General features: G+C 46.0%; 1 protein-coding gene across 3 annotated transcripts in view; it reads right to left on the minus strand.

The window, feature by feature from the left end:
* Window positions 1–20,825, minus strand: part of ITGA3 (integrin subunit alpha 3) — a 138,504-nt gene that overhangs the window by 73,484 nt on the left and 44,195 nt on the right. For all 3 annotated transcript variants that reach the window (XR_013832408.1, XR_013832409.1, XM_079949328.1), the window contains exons 3-14: window positions 20,591–20,673; window positions 14,699–14,948; window positions 13,323–13,412; window positions 12,663–12,870; window positions 12,375–12,568; window positions 11,294–11,382; window positions 10,417–10,550; window positions 7,630–7,716; window positions 5,490–5,557; window positions 3,721–3,857; window positions 2,844–2,990; window positions 103–200 (exon numbers count right to left, since the gene is read on the minus strand). Coding sequence is in view for 1 of the 3 variants with exons in the window: in XM_079949328.1 (XP_079805454.1) it covers window positions 103–200; window positions 2,844–2,990; window positions 3,721–3,857; window positions 5,490–5,557; window positions 7,630–7,716; window positions 10,417–10,550; window positions 11,294–11,382; window positions 12,375–12,568; window positions 12,663–12,870; window positions 13,323–13,412; window positions 14,699–14,948; window positions 20,591–20,673 (1,585 nt within the window). In the remaining 2 variants the exon portion in view is untranslated. The remainder of the gene's footprint in view (window positions 1–102; window positions 201–2,843; window positions 2,991–3,720; window positions 3,858–5,489; window positions 5,558–7,629; window positions 7,717–10,416; window positions 10,551–11,293; window positions 11,383–12,374; window positions 12,569–12,662; window positions 12,871–13,322; window positions 13,413–14,698; window positions 14,949–20,590; window positions 20,674–20,825) is intronic.

A 20,825-nucleotide genomic window follows, 5' to 3' on the forward strand; every position in this document is an offset into this window, starting at 1 on the left:
CTCTCTGGAGGTGCCAGGGAAAGAACGTCAGACGTGCAAAGTCTGCGTGCTGCTGCCCCTAGTGGCGAGCCAGTGAGGGTGCAAAGGGAACGTATTTCTCACCTGGGCAACTTCTGGTTCTGGTCATTTAAAAAGACAGCCTTAATCTTCAGGTTGCTGTTGCATTTGTTGTCTGTTCCACATTGCTTCTTGAACTGAATCTGAAAGCGGTAGAGTTGTTGCTATTGTTACAATCGATTTGGGGTTTTTTTAATTTCTGTACCAACAATTATATACCAGTAAACCACAGAAAGTATCAAACTAGTACCTATACATACAATAATAATCTATATACAGTGGTACCTTGGTTGTCAAACGGCTTGGCTCCCGAACAAATCGGCTTCTGAACGCTGCAAACCTGGAAGTGAGCGTTCCGGTTTGCAAACGTTTTTTTGGAAGTTGAACGTTTGACACAGCTTACAATTAAGTCCAGAAAGCTGCTGCAGCCAATCAGAAGCCACACCTTGGTTTTCGAATGGTTCCGGGAGTCGAACGGACTCACGGAACGGATTAAGTTTGACAACCAACGTGCCACTTGTACTACCATAATATTTCGACTTGCTCCATTGCTTTATGTGAACAAGGCACACCGGCATGGTGTAGCTGATCTAACCAGCTGGCGTAAGAGGCTTCCCATGCAGTCCTACCACCCTGGGCTGGAACTACAATGATCTGGAAAGCGGTATATATATAAAAAAGTAGTCTAGTTCTCAATGCAACTTTACATTGATGATCGATCACTGCTCCACAGCACCCTCTGGTGTTACATTTTTATAACGCGTTTTAACGTTTTAACTGACCGGTGTAGATTAGTCCCTGATTGGCTCCTTGGTTCACACATAACACTAAGCCAAACCATCACCAAGCATGAACAAAGGAGCGAGCAGGTGTTTGGGGACTAAGAGGAAAAATGGCTGCCTCTGAGCTACCCAGAGCTTAACCATTCCATATCTTGGGCTTAACCATTCCATCCAAACCTGCAAAAAGGTCAACAAAAACTATTTCTCAATCTTTAGGTAAGAATGTTTGTATGTGTGCCACAGAGGTGAGAGGTGTATCAGTGAATGAAACCACCATGTTATTTCGGAGCAAGCCAGCCACTCTCTCCAAAGCCAGGATTCACCTAGAGTAGTTGTGATGGCCACTGTGACCCCATCAATCATTGAGAGAACTAAGAGCTGCTGGGATGTGTGGGTGGTGTAAATGGCAATATGTTGCAAGCAGGGCCAGACTGAGGTTTGATGAGGCCCTAAGCTACTGAAGGTAATGGGGCCCTTTATATGTCCTTTGTCAACAACAAATTGTCACTGCTTTTTGTGTTGAATATATGCTCTATGGTAATTTATGGACCTAATAGGTATCTCAAGCCATTTGCACATGTTGCCATGCAGCCAGCCCATGCAGAATGTAGGCACCCTATATATAGAAATGAGGAAACCAGTGATATTTTAGGGAGCAGGCTAGCAGGCGAGGCCCATTACTTACATCACAGGAATCTACACAACACTAAACACTGTTGCTATATGTAGGTTTCGTTTTATTTGTTTTGGAAATGTATATCCAGTTTTTTTCCTTTACATTTTTTGGGGGCTCCCAAGAGAGTGGGTCCCTAAGCTTACTTGCAAGCCATCTTGAAGATCAGTCAACTGAATGGCGGGATATAAACCATCCCAACAAAATAAATATTGCGCTGTGGTCTCCCAAATTTTGGCTGGCCCACTTGACATATTTGATGCGAAACACGAGCACATGTCAAAGTCACCGCACGACGACTGCACAAATGCCAGCATCACAGCAAACTAGTCCACCGGCAACTCATTTTTCAGGATGTTATTAGATTTTGTCTTTAAAATGATGGTGAACAGGCTTTCCCACCAGATGGTGCCAGAGGGCAAATTGGATGCTGGATCTATGAAGGCTGATGATGAGAAACCAGAGACAATTTCTCATAGATATTTGTATGCGTTTGTACATATGGGTGTGCATGCACATAACTCACCTTAGTGTGCATGTGTTACCCGTTTGCAAGAGACTCCGACCTGCAGTTTGCTTAAACTTAAGCTGCTGGACCAAATTTAGGAATGTGCACAGACATTCTAACTGATTAGGGGGAAGGAGCCAGCAAAAGGAATGTTGGCAAATAGAACTAATATCAATTATAAGGTATCAGTCAAATAAAAAATTTAAAAAGAAATGGAAATGTTTCGAAGATTATATGTTAAAGTATTGTTCTGAGAAAGATATGCTAATATGCTTACAATAAAAATGTAAAGTATATGTTTGAACTGGAAAAGAAAAGAGATAAAAGAAGGACAAATAATGACATATTTGGAGAATGCAAGGATAAATGTGGAGATAGAAATTTAAAGAAATCAAATTGTGGCGGAGGGAGGGAAGCTGCGGGTGGGTGGGGGGGGAGATACTGTACCACAAGTATATTTGTTTTCAGTGTTTTTGAAATGTGTTTTTTTCCCCTTTGTAAATTTCTTTTTTTCTGTTGGTGTTCTGTTTTTGCTGTATTATTTAAATAAATAAATAAATAAATATTTTTTTTTTTAAAAAAAAGAATGTTGGCAAATAGAGCAGCGCCTGCGGCATAACTGAAAGGTCGGTGCAATTAGCAGAAAGTGGGGAGATCCTAGGGGCAGAAAGAAGAGCAGTATGGGAAAACCGAGCTGTCCCGTCACACTGAGCAACCCAGCAGAAGGCAGAAGGCAGGGGGAGGAGACAAAGAAATTGAACAGCGAATGAGCTTGTGCAAAGTGGGGGAGGGGAAATGCTTTGGATTACTGCATGGCGCTCACCTCAGTCTGATTCTCACGGGACTGATCCTCGTTCAAGACAGGAAACGCATCTAGCGAGCGCAGGCCCAACTGGAACCGCATGGGCTTCTCGGCAAGAGAATAGTTCATGGAGAACGCAATGGGGTGCAGCTTGTCCCGCATATCAGCCTGCAGGGCAAGGGAAGAGTTCATTGCAAAAAGCCCTCCACCCAATTCTGAGTGATTGTACTCTGACGAGGAATTTGAAAGCTCAGAGGGTCATCTCCAAGGCCATCTTTAGCAGATGCGGCGCTGGGGTGCAAATATCGGCCTAGCACCTCCAAATTACCATGGATAGTGTTGGGGTGGCCGTAGCTGTGCACTGCTAGCCATGGGGGGGGGGGCGCAAGTCTCCCCCATGCCACTGCAGGAGAGCAATCCCAGCAAAAGCTTGGGAGTGAAGTTGCGCCCCCCCAAGCCTCCTCGTGAGGGGAGAGATTCTCACAGAGAATTGGGAGGGAAGCTGCGCGCCCGCCACACATATGGTTGGCGAGGCGCAGCTTCCATCCTAAGCCTCCGCGGGGATCAATCTCCTCCTGAGGAGGCTTGGGAGGGAAGCTGCAAGCCCGCTAGCCTTATGGTTGGTGGGGTGCAGCTGGTGGGCGTGCAGGGAAAGGGGAGGGTGCTGGCAAAGGCACGCAGCTCCCCCACTTGCTGAGGCGCCCCTGAGAGGCCGGTGCCCTGGCGCAATGCACCACTAAGCCCAGAGTGGCTGGGGAAACCCAGCCAGATGGGCGGGGTATAAATAATAAATTATTATTATTATTATTATTATTATTATTATTATTATTATGCCATATTTCGCTCACACCCAGCCATCCAAATGTATCGCTTAAATTGCCCACTGCCCTCGCCTTACCCGCAAAAGGACTTCCAGGGTCTGACACTTCTCCCTTGGCATGGAAAACTGTCCCTTGTAGACAGTGGACTGTGTCCTGGCAAAATATACCCGAGGAGGACGGCGGTCCCGGTCAGCTTCCACCAGGTAGTTCAATTCTGAAATGAGACACAGAGGGGGAAGTGATAGGGTGGGGAAAACAGGCCGGAGGCACTGCCAAGACTCAGCAGGCAAACTGAGGAACGTGTGCACCCCACTCCCTCCACCTAGAAGCAGCCTGTCCAATTTTGCCGCCTGAGGCAAAACAGGAAAGCGCTGCTCCCGTCTTCTCCACCTCCCATCCTGCCGAATCCTCGCTTACCGGGGGAGCGTGTGTTGGATAAATTTAAAAAGGGGTTCCTCGATTGGAGGTATCCCACCCAGAAACCCAATCGAAAAGGATGCAGGCTCCAAGTGAAAACAGAAGCCTTTATTGAAATACAAACAGGCAGAGGGACGGCCTCAAAAATAAGGAGGTGGTGGGGAAGAATCGCACGCAAAGCAATGTTTCTTACACCCTTGGTGATTTCATTTCTCCAGTCAAAGGATTACAGCAATCTCGGAAGTTGCCACCAAATGTTACCATTCTGAACCAATCGATATCATTTTAGTCTGCAGGATCAGCCCTGGTTGTAACATCCTGTGATTAAAATCATTTTTCAATGTCTTTAATAAGACTTTGGCTCATTTTCCTGTTCATTAAATGTCTCCCACTATCCTCTTTTGTCGGCAATTCAAGATTAATCACAACAACCATGCCTAGACGATTCCCTTCTCTTGCGTGCAACGGCCGCCATAGATTCTAACAGTTTATGTTTTTTCCTGTGTTCTGTTAGGGACATTTGCTACATACAGTGCCTGAAAACAACCAGTTCTGTACTGTAAAAAAGTAAAAAAAAATTCTTCCAGTAGCACCTTAAAGACCAACTAGGTTAGTACTTGGTATGAGCTTTCGTGTGCATGCACAGACCCTGGTGACTTCTGTTTCAGTGTATCTGAAGAAGTGTGCATGCACACGAAAGCTCATACCAAGTACTAACCTAGTTGGTCTTTAAGGTGCTACTGGAAGAAAATTTTTTTATTTTGTTTTGACTATGGCAGACCAACACGGCTACCTATCTGTAACTGTAAAAAAGTAGGCAGGCACAGGCCTTTTCAGTGTGAGCCATAGAAAAGAAAATGGAATAACCAAAACGATACAGTTTATGAAATTATTGTTTTCTCCATCACTTGGCAGCTTCTGGCGAGATCTCGTGAGATCTCGCAGAACTTTCACGAGATCTCACCAGAAGCCGCAGCCACCGCTGTCACGTGACCCCAGTGGAAGCAGGGGCAGGCTGTGTGCCCGTGGGGTCAGTGCCCTATGGGATTCTGACGCCCGAGGCATCTGCTTCACTCTGCCTCCACCTCAGCTCCGCTGTTGTATTCTGGGCCCCTGGTAAGGGCTGGGTTCAAGCTGAAGTTCTGAGAAAGCTCCAGAACGGAAAATGAGCTCTGGGTGCGATTTATATATTTATCTATCCTTCAATTTCTGCCCTGCTGTTCCTCCCGAAGCAGTGCTGGTAACGGTTTAACCTGAACCCGGGAAAAGGCAAGACTGAAAGAGGAAGGTGCCTCTGGGCATATCTGGAATGCCCACATACATTTAGGAGTGACAGTTCAAGCTCAGGGCTTGTGTGGCTGTCAGAGGATGAGCCCCCGATCTTCTCTCCTGAAAAATAAAATCCCTCTCAAATGGAACTTCTACTCACTTATGGTTTCCTTGTACGTTGGGTTTCCTGCACTTTGGGAATAGGAGAAGCAGATCTGCACCTTGATGCTGTTAGTCGAGGAGGTAGGGAGGGAAAGGAGAGAGAAAGAAAGAGAGAAATGTGATTGACCTGGAAGTCTTGGAGCAGGATGAGATGGGAGTAAACACAGATTCTTCCAGGCAACATAACACCGGTCTTGAAAGACCTACATTGGCTCCCAGTATGTTTCTGAGCACAGTTCAAAGTGCTGGTGCTGACCTTTAAAGCCCTAAATGGCCTCGGTCCCGTATACTTGAAGGAGCGTCTCCACCCCAACCGTTCTACCCATACACTGAGGTCCAGCGCTGAGGGCCTTCTGGCAGTTCCCTCACTGAGAGAAGCCAAGTTACAGGGAACCAGGCACAGGGCCTTCTCGGTAGTGGCACCCGCCCTGTGGAACGCCCTCCCACCAGATGTCAAAGAGAACAACAACTATCTGACTTTTAGAAGACATCTGAAGGCAGCCCTGTTTAGGGAAGCTTTTAATGTTTGATGCATTACTGTATTTTAATATTTTGTTGGGAGCCGACCAGAGTGGCTGGGGAAGCCCAGCCAGATGGGCGGGGTATAAATAATAAATTATTATTATTATTATTATTATTATTATTATTATTATTATTAAACAATATGCAAGCCATTCTGACTTCTTCACAGAAGGAAGGTGGATATTCATACACAATAATAATAAAAACCCAAATAATCCCAAACATCAGCAGTGGCTTTGGATAAGTCAGCCTTGAGGGAAAAGAATTCTGCAGACGCTTGGGGGTACATTAACTGTCCCTCTTTAAGTCTCCTCTCACCTGAGCAGTAGGATGTTTTCTGAGCACATGGAGATTTGCATTTATTGTGGCACTGCATCGCAAATTATTATTATTATTATTATTATTATTATTATTATTATTATTATTGTATAACCATAAGATTATTGCATTATTTTAGAAGGGGCGCGGTTGTGACTCTTAGGAAGGAACCCTGCACTTCTCAGTTTGCTACTGCCTCCAGGCAAACCAAAACAGAGCAGTGATCACTTTTTAAAGGGAGGAGCAGAAGCACAAACCTATTCTGAAGCCACAGCAGCCAGCCTTGGAAGGGTCTACTCTAAACACCCAGTGTACAATGGCAGCCTAAAGATGTTTTGTATTGAAATGCATTCCTTGGATGCTCTTGTTATAGGGCTGTGATGAATTTTCTTGAGCAGCAAGTGGTATTTTGGGGGCATGGAGTTTTCTTTTAAAGAGCAGGAGTTCTCCTCCGCAGGAGAGGGAACTCCATTATTATTATTATTATTATTATTATTATTATTATTATTATTAATCCACAATTCATACCCTTTCCTTCATTACATATCTTTAGGTGCCAGGCAAAAACGTTTCTCTATAACCAGGCCTTTGCCTGATTGAACAAGTTATGTTCAGGAAAGTTTTTAATGTTTGATGTTTTATCACATCATTATCATTATCATTAATTCTGTTGGGAGCCACCCAGAATGGCTGGGGAAACCCAGCCAGGTGGGTGGGGTATAAATGATGATGTTGATGATGATTATCTTTTAAATGTGTTTGTGGGACAGAGGGTGTTATTGGTTTGTTTTTGCTCTATTATGTATTTTGTGTTTTCATTCTGCATTTTTATGTTGTCGACTGTGATCTTCAGATAAAGGGTGGTATACAAATTATTATTATTATTATTATTATTATTATTATTATTATTATTAATTATTATTTATTATTATTGAAATAATCCAAAGGAGGCAACTCTGCCACATCTCTATAAAGCTTGCTCCAGTGCACTATACTGCTCTTAGCGACAGATGTTTTCTTCATTCACATTTAATCTGAATTTCTTGTGTAAACACTCCTACTTCTTGTCCCGCACTCGGCGGGGAGGGCAAACAATTGTTCTCCTGATTCTTTCCGACATCCCCTTAAACAAGCTGAAAATTGGCAGTGTGCTCCCCTTTCATCTTCCTGTCCTTAGGCTAAATATAACCAGTTCCATCGCATTTCTGCCGTCGCACGCCTTTCAAAGAGCCCTGGCACTCGGGCAGGCGGGTGAGGAGAAAAAACTGTGAGGAGAGAACATAGAAGGAAGCTTTTACCAAGAGTCTTCGCTACAGCTGTTAGGGTCCAATGTGGTTGGGGTAACTGTGAATGACTTGTCTAAGATGTTGATCACTGGACGGGCTCTGCAAAGAGATATGAGACGAAAGGGAAATGAGTGGGGTACTGTTTAAGGATATTATTATTATTATTAATTGAATTCATGTACCACCCTATAGGGACGCGGGTGGTGCTGTGGGTTAAACCACAGAGCCTAGGGCTTGCCGATCAGAAGGTTGGCAGTTCGAATCCCCACAATGGGGTGAGCTCCCGTTGCTCGGTCCCTGCTCCTGCCAACCTAGCAGTTCGAAAGCACGTCAGAGTGCAAGTAGATAAATAGGTACCGCTCCGGCGGGAAGGTAAACGGCGTTTCTGTGTGCTGCTCTGGTTTGCCAGAAGCAGCTTTGTCATGCTGGCCACATGATCCGGAAGCTGTACGCCGGCTCCCTTGGCGAGATGAGTGCTGCAACCCCAGAGTCGGTCATGAGTGGACCTAATGGTCAGGGGTCCTTTACCTTTACCTTTACCACCCTATACCCGGAGGTCTCAGGGCGGTTCACAGAATAAAATCAAGATATAAAACCACAAAATACACAAAAAAAATTAAACAACAACCCAGTAGCCCCCCCCCCCAACAAAACACATCTTAAAAGGGCATAGGATGTAAATCAGATCAAGCAAAGGCCTGGTTGAAGAGGAATGTTTTTGCCTGGAGCTTAAAAATATATAATGAAGGCGCCAGGTGAACTTCCCTGGGGAGAGCATTCCACAGAGGGGGAGCCACTGCAGAGAAGGCCCTGTTCTTGTGTTGCCGCCCTCCGTACCTTTCAAGGAGGAGCCACATGAAGAAGATGATCTCAGGGTCCAGGTAGGTTCATATGGATTGAGGTGGAGTCCATTTTACATGGAATTTGGTGGTTCTGAACTAATTGAGCTTTGGTTGCACTGGACTGCCATTTGCATCAAGCACCTGCTTACAGAATCGTAGGACTGTAGCATTGGAAGGGAACCCGAGGGTCATCAAGTCCAACCCCCCTGAAAATCAGGAATCTCAGCTAAAGCATCCATGACAGATGCTGGCCAACCTCTGCTTAAAGGCTTCCAAGGAAGGCGAGTCTGCATTCCACTGTCAAACAGCTCCTACTGTCAGAAAGTTTTTCTTGATGTTTCATCAAAATCTCCTTTCTTGTAACTTGACGTTTGCAGATCGGCAAGTGTTTTAAAAAGCAGCCTGATTAACTATATGCAAATATTATAAACGTATATAGTATATACAGTGGTACCTCAGGTTACATACGCTTCAGGTTACAGACACTTCAGGTTACAGACACTTCAGGTTACACTAACCCAGAAATAGTACCTCAGGTTAAGAACTTTGCTTTAGGATGAGAACAGAAATCGTGTTGTGGCGGTGCGGCGGCAGCGGGTGGCCCCATTAGCTAAAGTGGTGCTTCAGGTTAAGAACAGTTTCAGATTAAGAACGAACCTCCGGAATGAATTACTTAACCCGAGGTACCACTGTATAACAAAGATCAAGTCCCATGCAGTACTATATACCTTTGGCAAAATGGTATAAGTAGCAAAACATAAGTATTTTTAATACAGTTATTTTTTTGTTTTGTTTTGTTTTATTTCTTGTTTGACTTCTAAGTGGTTATAGTACATATCTGTTTATATGCTGGTTACTTTAGGAAACCTGGAATGTATCCATGCGTAATATCGTACGTAAGGTAAAAAGGTAAAGGCAAAGGACCCCTGGAAGGTTAAGTCCAGTCAAAGGGGTTGTGGCGCTCATCTCGCTTTTAGGCCGAGGGAGCCGGCATTTGTCTGTAGACAGCTTTCCGGGTCATGTGGCCAGCAGGAAGGTAAACAGCTTCTGGTGCACGGAAACGCTGTTTACCTTCCTGCTGCAGAGGTACCCATTTATCTACTTGAACTGGTGTGCCTTCGAACTGCTAGGTTGGCAGGAGCTGGGATAGAGCAATGGAAGCTCACCCCGTTGTGGGGATTCGAACTGCCGACCTTCCGATCGGCAAGCCCAAGAGGCTCAGTGGTTTAGACCACAGTGCCACTCACGTCCCTATAGTACGTACAATCGTGTGTGCAATAATGCATATAAAATGCAATTACTGCTTTAGTGAAAATAGTAAAAAAAAGAAGCTCACCTCATTGAGTGTTGGTGCTGACCTTTAAAGCCTTAAACGGCCTCGGTCCAGTATATCTGAAGGAGCGTCTCCACTCCCATCGTTCTACCTGGACACCGAGGTCCAGCGCTGAGGGCCTTCTGGCGGTTCCCTCACTGAGAGAAGCCAAGTTACAGGGAACCAGGCAGAGGGCCTTCTTGGTAGTGGCACCCGCCCTGTGGAATGCCCTCCCACCAGTTGTCAAAGAGAACAACAACTACCAGACTTTTGGCAGCCCTGTTTAGGGAAGCTTTTAATGTTTGATGCATTATTGTATTTTAATATTTTGTTGGAAGCCACCCAGAGTGGCTGGGGAAGCTCGGCCAGATTGGTGGGGTATAAATAATAAATTATTATTATTATTATTATTATTATGATGATGATGATGATGATGATGATGATGGAGCAATATGATGATGATGATGGAGCAATATTCATGCCATTCTGACTTCCTCACAGAAGGAAGGTGGATAATACTACACAATAATAAACCCAAATAGTCCCCAACATCAGCAGTGGCTTTGAACAAATCAGCCATGAGGGAAAAGAATTCTGCAGACCCTCAGGAGTACATTATCTGTCCCTCTTTAAGTCTCCTCTCACCTGAGCAGTAGGATGTTTTCTGAGAGTGTGCCCACCAGGAGATCGGGGTAGGAGTTCCCGTCCACATCCATTCCACCGCTGAAGGAATAGCCAAAGGTCTTGATTCCGGGTCCGACGTCTTCGCCTCTGATAACCTGCAGAGGAGGAGCAAATGAGGGAGGAGGAATGGGAGCCATCAAAAGGAGAAAGATCTATGTTGTGAGCTGTGCCTCAAGGTTGATGGTGCCTTGGCTAAGCAGGTTGGGTTGGTGTGGGAGAGAGCAGGACGGCCACTGATGTCACCAGGCTATACCTTGCTTTCAAACGGAGATTGCCTGCAACCAGTGATCTTCATCCACACCCTGTTGGACTACAACTCCCAACAACCCCAGCCAGCGTAGTCAAGGATGATGGGAGTTGTAGTCCAACAGCATCTGGGGACCCTGGATCGAACAACACAAACAGCTCTCCAGAATTTTAGACAGGGATTTTGTTTAAAGACAGGTTGTGTTTTTGGATATTCTGTTGGAAGCCATCCAGAGTGGCTGGGGCAACACAGTCAGATGTGTGGGGTACAAAAAATATATGGTTCTTATTTCCCAGGCCTATCTGGAGATGCCGGGAATTGAACTTCTGCATGCAGCTGAGCTATGACCCTTCTGTAGCTGGGGATGGTGCAGATCCATAATGGGCACTTAGCCTAGAACTGCAGCCCCTGCAGCGGATCCATGTTGTGGGGCCAAGCTCTGCTGAAACCCAGTCCCTGACTTCCTAATGCCTGCAGGCTTGCTGCATTAGCTGTAAAATGTGGGGAAGGCATTGAATGCGATCAGAGGCAGTTTCCTTGCCTAGCATGGAGGAGAAAAATGATGAAGAGGAACAAGCAAGGTGAGCTTACCTGCTGGGGCTTATCAATAAGCCCTCCTGCACCACTGTGGTAGATGTAGACCTTCCCTGAACCTTCAAAAGGAGCTCCAACTGCAATATCTATGGAGGAAAGGAGGGAGGATAAGGGTCAGGTGGACTTGTTCGTCGGCTTCCCAAAGGAGGCATCTAAAAGAAACCTACAGCTGCTCTTCAAAACAAATCTCGCTAAAATCTCCCATTGCCAGCAACAGCCTCCAAAGTGTAGAACTATATTCTCCTTAGGCCAAACAACAACAACAATTTCATGAACTCTTTCTGGATGTAGAAAATGAGAACAACAGAGAGAGGGCTAAGCTAAACCTTTTCTCTATGATTACAGTTCTCCATGTCCATGATTCCCTCCTAATTACAGTGGTCCTTGGTTCCCCAACGGCTTAGTCGCCGAACAAATTGGCTCCCGAATTCCACAAACCCGGAAATAAGTGTTGCATTTTGCAAATGTTTTCCAGAAGCCGGACGTCTGATACTGCTTCTGCTTGAGTGCAGGTAGTTCCTGCAGCCAATCAGAAGCTGCACCTTGGTTTCCGAACTGTTTTGGGAGTCAAATGGACTCCTGGAACGGATTAACTTCAAGAACCAAGGTAAAAGGTAAAGGGACCCCTGACCATTAGGTCCAGTCGTGGCCGACTCTGGGGTTGCGCACTCATCTTGCTTTATTGGCCGAGGGAGCCGGCCTACAGCTTCCGGGTCATGTGGCCAGCATGACCAAGCCGCTTCTGGCGAACCAGAGCAGCACACAGAAACGCCGTTTACCTTCCTGCCTATTTATCTACTTACACTTTGATGTGCTTTCGAACTGCTAGGTTGGCAGGAGCAGGGACCAAGCAATGGGAGCTCACCCCGTTGCAGGTATTCGAACCGCCGACCTTCTGATCGGCAAGCCCTAGGCTCTGTGGTTTAACCCACAGCGCCACCGTACCACTGTATAAATACATTTTATATGCATTTCCCCCCAAAATACACATTGTTGCAAAGCAATGTCCCCTAACAGAATGCATTTCCAGTAATGTATGCATGGGGGCCACAGTCGGAGGAGAAAGCCCCCTCCCCACCTTGGAAATCATCCTTATCGACGTCTCCGATGTTGGCCACGGCCAGGCCAAAGGCAGAGCTGCTGGGCCCTGTCAGTGTGATATTGGGGCTGCTGTGGAACGTTCCCCCCAGGTTCATGTACACGTAGACGGCCCCACCCTTCTCCTCTTTCCGGTCAAAGTAGTAGGGTGCTCCGACAATCAGGTCCTGCCACCTACCGATAGGAAGAGAGAGAGGTGTGATCACAGCCCCTCCGCTGGGCAAATGAGACATTGCTTCCCACTAGCTTTGCCGGCCAGCAGACTCACCCGTCATTGTTGAGATCAGCCAGAGCAATGGAACTGCCAAAATAGGAGCCCACTTGCTCCCCGTAGATAATCAGTTTCCCCTGAAGGGTCGTGGCGCTGTCCGCTGCCATCAGGAAGACGGCTCCCGTGTGGTTAAACCGAGGGGCTCCACTGACTAAGGTGGTCTCATTTTTGCGCAGAACCTCAGTTCTTGCTTCGACTGTGTAGCCTATAGATACGAGGGGAAGTGCATGAGTTCCTTCTTATCCTGATCACCCGTGGCGTAGCGTGGGTTGTCAGCACCCGGGGCAAGGCAAGTAATTTGTGCCCCCTAACCCCCAGATGTTGCTCCCGGTGCGGCCGGGCCCCCCTGCACCCCCCACGCTACACCACTGCTGATCACCCCCTTTACAAAAGCATAATTCTCACTCACTGTCTTCCAGTCCTATGCCTTGGAAGTCAAATAGAATCTATTCCGGAAGTCCGTTTGACTTCCAAAACGTTCAGAAACCAAAGCACGGCTTCTGATTGGCTGCAGGAAACTCCTGCGTTAAGAAATCTTAGCTGGGTTGGGGTGTGTGTGATCCTATCATCATGTTTGTATGCGAGTGAGGAAAGAAGGGAGATGGAGGCAGGCAAACAGGGCAGCGGACCAGGAAAAACCATATCAGTTGCAGTTACCCAAATAGCTGTAGCTGTACTTCTGATCTGGATACGAGTAATCCTGCTGGTCCCATTCTCGGTCCCCTCGAAGGATCATGTAATCGGTTCCTGTGCCAGAAAGAGGAAAGTTGTGACATTTTAACTCAACACAAAGAGACCCACCGCTTCCTTCTGCCCGGTGTCTATCGAGCCACTTGCTTTTCCAGAGAGAGAGGTCCTGGGTTTGAATCCTGCCTGGATGCTATTCCCTGTGTTTCAGAACCCAGACGTGTGTGCGGAGGTTCAGGGGCTCTAAACACAGAAGAAAAGGAGAGCACATGTCTTCCCCTCAACTGGGCTCTGGGCTTTTATTTCATCATTTAGTTTACCAGGTAAGGCTGCATTCCTGACCTCGTCCGCCCAGAAGTAAATCCCACTAAATTTAATGGGGCTTATTTAACACCGGTCATTGACCACAAGGAAGAGATGTGATGGGACAGGGCTTATTTAGGGATGGGCGATTCTGTCCATTTCAGTTTGTCTGCTTCTCTCTCTCTCTCTCTCTCTCTCTTTTAAAAAAATCTCTAGTTCAGAGTTTCCCAAACCTGGGTCTCCAGCCGTTTTTTGGACTACAACTCCCATCATCCCTAGCTAGCAGGACCAGTGGTCAGGGATGACGGGAACTGTAGTCCAAAAAACAGTCTAGTTCAGTGTTCCCCACCCATATGGACCCCTGGTCCACCCAGGATATTCCAAGGGAGCCACAGGTGAAAAATGTGTAAATAGGGGGCTATAGCACAAGGTCAGGGGGCCATAGAGGGAAGTGAGAAGTGAAGGAGGGGAAAATGTCCCCCCCCCAAATGGCTGGCTATCTGCCTAGCCAATCACAAACGTGCGTTTTCTTGGAGCAGTCCTGGTTTGTTTCTGGTGGGAGAGGGCTCTACTTTGACCTGTGATCCAGAAGCCCCAGGTCAGGCAAGTGCAGTGGTGGAATAGCAATGGGTAGGTCTGGGCAAGCCAGAGCTGCTTGTTGCTGCTGCCACTGCTGGGCCCGTTGGCAGCCTGGGCTTGACTCTGAAAAGGCACAGGGTGAAATCCACCCCGGCACCTAGTGGATCAGGGCCTTTGGATGTTGCCAAGGGGTGCAGGGCCTGTCGGCAGCGTCGGCCCATCTCTGCAAGGTGTGGGGTGATTGGCTTCCAGCAGCCAATCAGAAGCTGCGCTTTGGAAGCCAAACGTTTCGGAAATCAAACGGACTTCCGGAAGGGGTCCTGTTCGACTTCTGAGGTATGACTGTATATGGCCTGCAAATTAATGTGCTTTTGGTAATTTCCCACCTGCTTGGTTTTGTCTCCCATTAAGCCACATATTTACATGGCGATACAGGAAGGAAGGGCTGAGGAAGTGTCACAAACCTTGCCAGTTGAAAGCACCGGGGGCTCCGAAATAAATGCTGTTGGCGGTGAAGCCGCCGCTGATGCCCATCTGACACATGCCCGTTACGTCCGAGTCGCTGTTGGTGTTGCACATCTCGTTGTGGAAATGCTGCCATTCATCCTGCTCCTGCAGCTGGAGGTTGTTTCCGTGGACGTAGCATTTCCCAACCATGCGCCTCTGGTCTTCATTGCCAGCCCACAAAACTCGGGTGTACCGGTGGGCACAAGCCTAGCAAAGTCAAGCAGACAAGGCTTTAGTTTGCGCCGAAATGGGGTGGGGTGGGGTGAGGCTCCGGCCTTTCCTTGAAGGCACGTGTCAGGGAACTGACATCAGAGCGAGAAGCGGAGGCAGGGCTCCAGAGCGATGCCGGAGAGGGAACCAGCAAGGGGGAAGGAATTCAGCGTGACACCAATAGAGAGGAGAGGGAGATAGAGGAATCGGTGTCAGGGCTCCGAGACCCTTCAACCGAAACTAGCGGAGAGAGCGCTGGCACGCCCCTGCCTTCCCCTTAATTGCGCAGACGCGTTCCGTGCAGGGAACATAGGAGGAGACTTGGGGTCAAACAGCTTTTATGCTGGAAGAGATTCAAGAAACGCCCACTGACGGATTCTGCAAGTGACTAACAGGTCACGGAGGGCGAGCTCTAACCCTAAACATGATTGAGCAAGCAATCTAACTAATCTGAAGGCAATTTACGCACAAGTAACCCCCTCACAACCATTACAGCACGCTTTCTGTTAGAATTCCTGCTCCATGATTGCAGTCATGGGATTGTTGTCATTCACATGACGGTATATGTTTGAACTCCACAGAGTGGGAAGTGACGAAGACAGGAAGATTGTCTTACTGTGTTCTGTGAAGTGGGTCTATTGTCCTTTGTTCTTCTCTTTTTGTCTGATGCTAGAGAGAGAGGGAGCCATGTTGCAGTGCTCTGTGTGTGTTTATATGTAAATAAAGTAGATTAGCCAAAATGCTGAGTTGCTGAGGTCTGTCACGCAAGTTGCACAAACTCTGTGGATCCCTAAGTGTGCCGGTGTCTGTTGGCACCGGTCGCTGTGATGTTCGGGCAGAAGAAAGCTTTTGAAGCTCCCGAATGATCGACCAGGAGGGAGAGAACATGCCAGTCGGGCATGTATCTTTGCCAGGGTCCTACTTGAGTGTAGGCTGAACTCCTGACACTTTCTGCCTTTCTAAGTCCACTCCATAGCCTTCATCATTCTCCTGACGGCAATTGGGATGTGTTTCTGTTGGTGCCATGCCAGTAAGCTGGCTCATGCAAGATCATGGCACTGCTGCACTCTAGCTCACACGGCACTCTAGCTCATCCCCAGGACATTCTGGGATCAAATCAGAAGCCTGGATGGCTTCTGTAATTCTGGAAATGTCCCAGGAAAATAGGGACGGTTGGAGGGTATGCCATACCCATGATTCCAGGTACTTTGGAGATATGTATGCATGGTCCATTCATACTCAGCTTTAGCACTGAAAACCTTTCCATAGCCCAAGGTTCCCAAACATTTTTGGGTCACCATGCCCTTAGTTCCCTAAATTCATTCCTAGTGGCCCCTACCCTATAAAGAGCATCATTCAGAACAGCAGTTTGCACGACTCACTAAAGAAGATAACGACACAAAGAAATTCAAAGCAGGAGCAATTACCGTATTTTTTCCATCTATAAGACGCCCCCATGTATAAGATGCTCCCTATTTTGGGGGACTCAGATTTAAGAAAATGGGGGGAGACACTATCTGTGTATAAGACGCCCCCTTATTTTTGACATTATTTTTAAGGGGGAAAACCTAGTCTTATACATGGAAAAATATGGCAACTGCACATTTATTCAGAATTCAGTTAAAACTATTTAGTTGTCAGGGGCTGGACTGAGGAGGAATGGTGGGAACTCCCCGCCCCCCCCCTTCCTGCACCTTCCCGAGAACAGGAGGACAGTATAGATTTAGAACAGCGGTTTGCCGCAGGGCATAGTTCAGAGGCTGCAGAGGGGAGGAGCTTGGAAATATTGGGAGAGGAACAGCAGGAATAAGAAAAAGCACCAGGGGAGAGACAGCCGACAGACTCAGTGTCCTTGGAGAACATTCCTGACCCCCCTTCTCCCAGGACCAGGCGGGCATTGAGGGTAGTAGAAGAGAAAGCTCAGAGGCAGAAAACACAGATCAACCAACACAAGGGTGATGTAGAATAGGAGGGACTGAGAGGGTGGGACTTTCCTTGGAGTAACACCATTATCTAAGAGAGACTGCATTCCTTCGTCTCTCTCTGTGAATATTGAATAAACCACTTGGTAAGAATTCCTGTTGTTGTTGTTGTTGCTTCTTGGCATCGCACCATGGGAAGGGATAGGATTCTCTGAAGCCTTGACATTAGTTTAATTAAGCCAACAAGTTTATGAACTTGATTCAGTGATACCAGCTTTTCAAAGTCTGATAGTCATTTAAATGTTTTAATGTTTTAATGTTGTATTTTAATCTTGTTTTTAAGTTGTATTCATTCAACTTGTTTTTATTATTGGTTGTTAGCCGCCCTGAGCCTGTCCTTGGCTGGGGAGGGCGGGGTATGAATAAAATGTATTATTATTATTATTATTATTATTATTATTATTATTATTATTCGCAGCTCCAGAGCCCACTACCTTCCAAGGGAATCTGACCATCGAACGGCTCTGGCCATGACTTCCAACTCCCATCCTGAGCTGGCTGTGATTATTCAGTAGTGTGGGATAGGCACTCTGCGCATGCTTACAGGTCCTCTCTTCTCTCATTGTATGTTACCAGGCTGACTGCTGGTATTGCAAACAGGCTAATTCTGACTGAACCCTGTGCTCAAATTAAGCTCTTCGCTGGATGCTTTCTAATTCCATGATGCTGTCAAGAGTGCTCCATACATGCTCAGAGAAACTTTAACCTTCCTTGCATTGATTATTCTGGGACTTGTGATTGGCAAGGAAAACAAATTCCTGGCCTAACCCAGGATAAAATTAGCTGCAAGGGACCACAATGGAGACAGTGGATGACAAAACTAGTAACGTATCCAATAAGCCAGGGAAAGGAATGGAATAGAGGCAGCAAGCTTCTCAAGAAACTTAAACCCACCCGAAAAGGAATTACCGCTGGCATTTTCTTATAAAGCAAAAAAGAACTGGCACCTGCATTCTGATCTCCAAGGTGCCTGGCCGTCTGGCTGCCACTGCCCAAAGCTATTTCTTGAATTTCAGCAAATGCCAGTGGAGATTGGTGGGGGGTTTTATGTTTGTTTTTAAACCATTTAAAGGTGCTGATGTAGCAGAGGATTAAAATAGCTACCGGGAGAGATTCAAGGATGCGAAGGGCTTTGGGGCAGAAGTCGGGAGGATGTTATCTAAGATGTACCAGTAAACGGAGGGCCAGTTAGTAGCAGGTTTCTGAAGATCTTATGGATGTGCATAGCAACAGATTTTTCCTGCTTGCAATATTTGGGAAGGAGCAGGAAAGAAAAGTGGGGTTCTTAGTGGGTCCGACCCACTGGCTCCCAAACTCCCCCACTCAGACCACTTGGAAATTACAGAGGGTCTTGGTGGACCACTTGTTGATTTCCCCACCTCTTGTGGAATTTGAAATGCACTGAGTTGCTGTATTATTTTTAGTTGTATTATGGTTGCATCTTTTATTTCATGTATATTGTGCAGCATTGTATATATGTTGTATACCGCAATACAATGAAATACAATACAATACAATATTATTATTATTATTATTATTATTATTATTATTATTATTATTATTATATCTTTATGGGATTGTCTAAACAGATATTTACGCAAGCAGGGCTCAAATACGAAAGTTTGGTTGTGCTTAGACTAACTTTGTGAAGAATATAAAGAATACAAAGAATTGATGGACTATGAAAGAAGGAAAGGAAGTGACTGAAGAACAGATGTAAAGGTGAACTAGAAATTAAGAGACGTGTGGTAAATGCGGTGGAAGTCTTTTATAATATTTTAACTAGGATTTTAAAAATGTGATGTTTAAAGTATAAATTTGGTACTATTGATTATGGAAAGTAGTCCCCCCCCTTTCTTTTTTCTTTTCTTTTATCTTATGTTTTTCTTCTTCTTTAGTCTGCATTTGGTAAATATGTAGACGATTGTGTTTATATTGCTAAGTATGGACTTTGTTTTGATTTTTGCTTTTCTATTTACCTTGTAATATTTAATAAAACTAATAATAAAAATTAAAATAAAAAAGAAAAGAAATACAGTGGTACCTCAGGTTAAGTACCGTATTTTTTGCACCATAACACTCACTTTTTTCCTCCTAGAAAGTAAGGGGAAATGTCTGTGCGTGTTATGGAGCGAATGCCGGCCGAGGGGGGGGGGGGGATCTGCTGCAGTCGTGAGCAGAGGATCCATGGTTCCCCTTCCTTCCCTCCTCCGTGGTTACAAAGCATGGATCCACATGGATCCTCAGGATTTTTGCATTGGGCTACTCCAAACTCACTGTCAGATCACATGTCTGTGGCCACAGCATGAACCACAAAAATCATATATCCATTATTTTGTTTAGAATATTTTTTTTCTTGTTTTCCTCCTCTAAAAACTACGTGCGTCTTATGGTCTGGTGCATGTTATAGAGCGAAAAATACGGTACTTAATTCGTTCTGAAGGTCCGTTCTTAACCTGAAACTGTTCTTAACCTGAAGCACCACTTTAGCTAATGGGGCCTCCTGCTGCTGCTATGCCGCCGGAGCACGATTTCTGTTCTCATCCTGAAGCAAAGTTCTTAACCTGAGGTACTATTTCTGGGTTAGCGGAGTGTGTAACCTGAAGCATATGTAACCTGAAGCATATGTAACCAGAGGTACCACTGTACAATACAATATTTTTTTAAAATGCAATTTAAAATCAATGTGAAGAATATTTCATGAAGTTGATGTGCCATCTCCCATCTTCAGCCATGTGCAGACATGCCATGGCCCTCTGTCATGGATGTTATAGCCTCTGATTCTATCATAGGAGCCAGCTCTGAAAACAGTGTTATCATTTTGAATCCACCCTTAGAGCTATACTGCCCATGAGAACCAATGCAATGGAGCAAATATGGGAGAAAAATAAATGCCAATAGGGGTCATCCTTCATTTTAACAGGGGAGAGGAAAGGAACTGGATTTGGCGGGCCATTTTTGGGTGACAGCCTCATGCCAAGTGTAACATGTAGTTTTGCCAAAAGCTTCTGACCCACCTTGGATTGGGCATGCCATACTAACAGCATTTTAACAGATGGATGGTATCTTGCACATCACCTAGGAAGTGTACTGGAAGAAGGAAAGGTCACCAGTGTCAAACTTCAACTTCTTTGGACTGGTCATGTTGTGCGGATGCCTGATTATCGTCTTCCAAAGCAACTGCTCTATTCCAAACTTTAAAATGGTAAGCGTAATGCTGGAGGTCAACAAAAGAGGTTTAAAGACTCTTTCAAGGCAAATCTTAAAAATGTAGTATAAAGACTGACAACTGGGAAACACTGGCCTACAAACGCTCCAATTGGAGAACAGCCTTTACCAAAGGTGTCATGGGCTATGAAGATGCTTGAATTCAGGACAAAAGGGAGAAATGCGCTAAGAGAAAAGCACGCTTGGCAAATCCACACCGTGATCAACTCCCGCCCAGAAACCTATGTCCCAACTGTGGAAGGACGTGTGGATCCAGAATTGGCCTCCACAGTCACTTACGGACTCACTTTTAAAACCGTGTTTATGGAAGACAATCTTACTCGGCTACGAGTGATCACCAAAGAAGAAGCTCCACAACATCCAGGCAGCACCGGGTTCCCCATCCCTGCCATGGAAATGCTCCCTGCCCCATAAATACAAACTACTCACCATCACTCTCCCTGAAGACTCTCTCTGGCTTGCTATCGTCACCCCCAACCACATGTCTTCAACAATATTACTGTGGGGGTCGCCTGCAGGGAGAACAGAGGGGCAAAAGGAAGAGGGAGAAATGCAGTTAGGACACGATCCACCTTCCCACCATGTTCCAAACACCCCTGCCATGCAATCCTATGAATGCCTATTCAGAAGTAAGTCCCGTTGAGTGGAATAGGACTTCCTCCCC

Source organism: Podarcis cretensis, assembly GCF_951804945.1.
Source record: "Podarcis cretensis genome assembly, chromosome: 13".
In the NCBI taxonomy this organism is placed as follows: domain Eukaryota; kingdom Metazoa; phylum Chordata; class Lepidosauria; order Squamata; family Lacertidae; genus Podarcis; species Podarcis cretensis.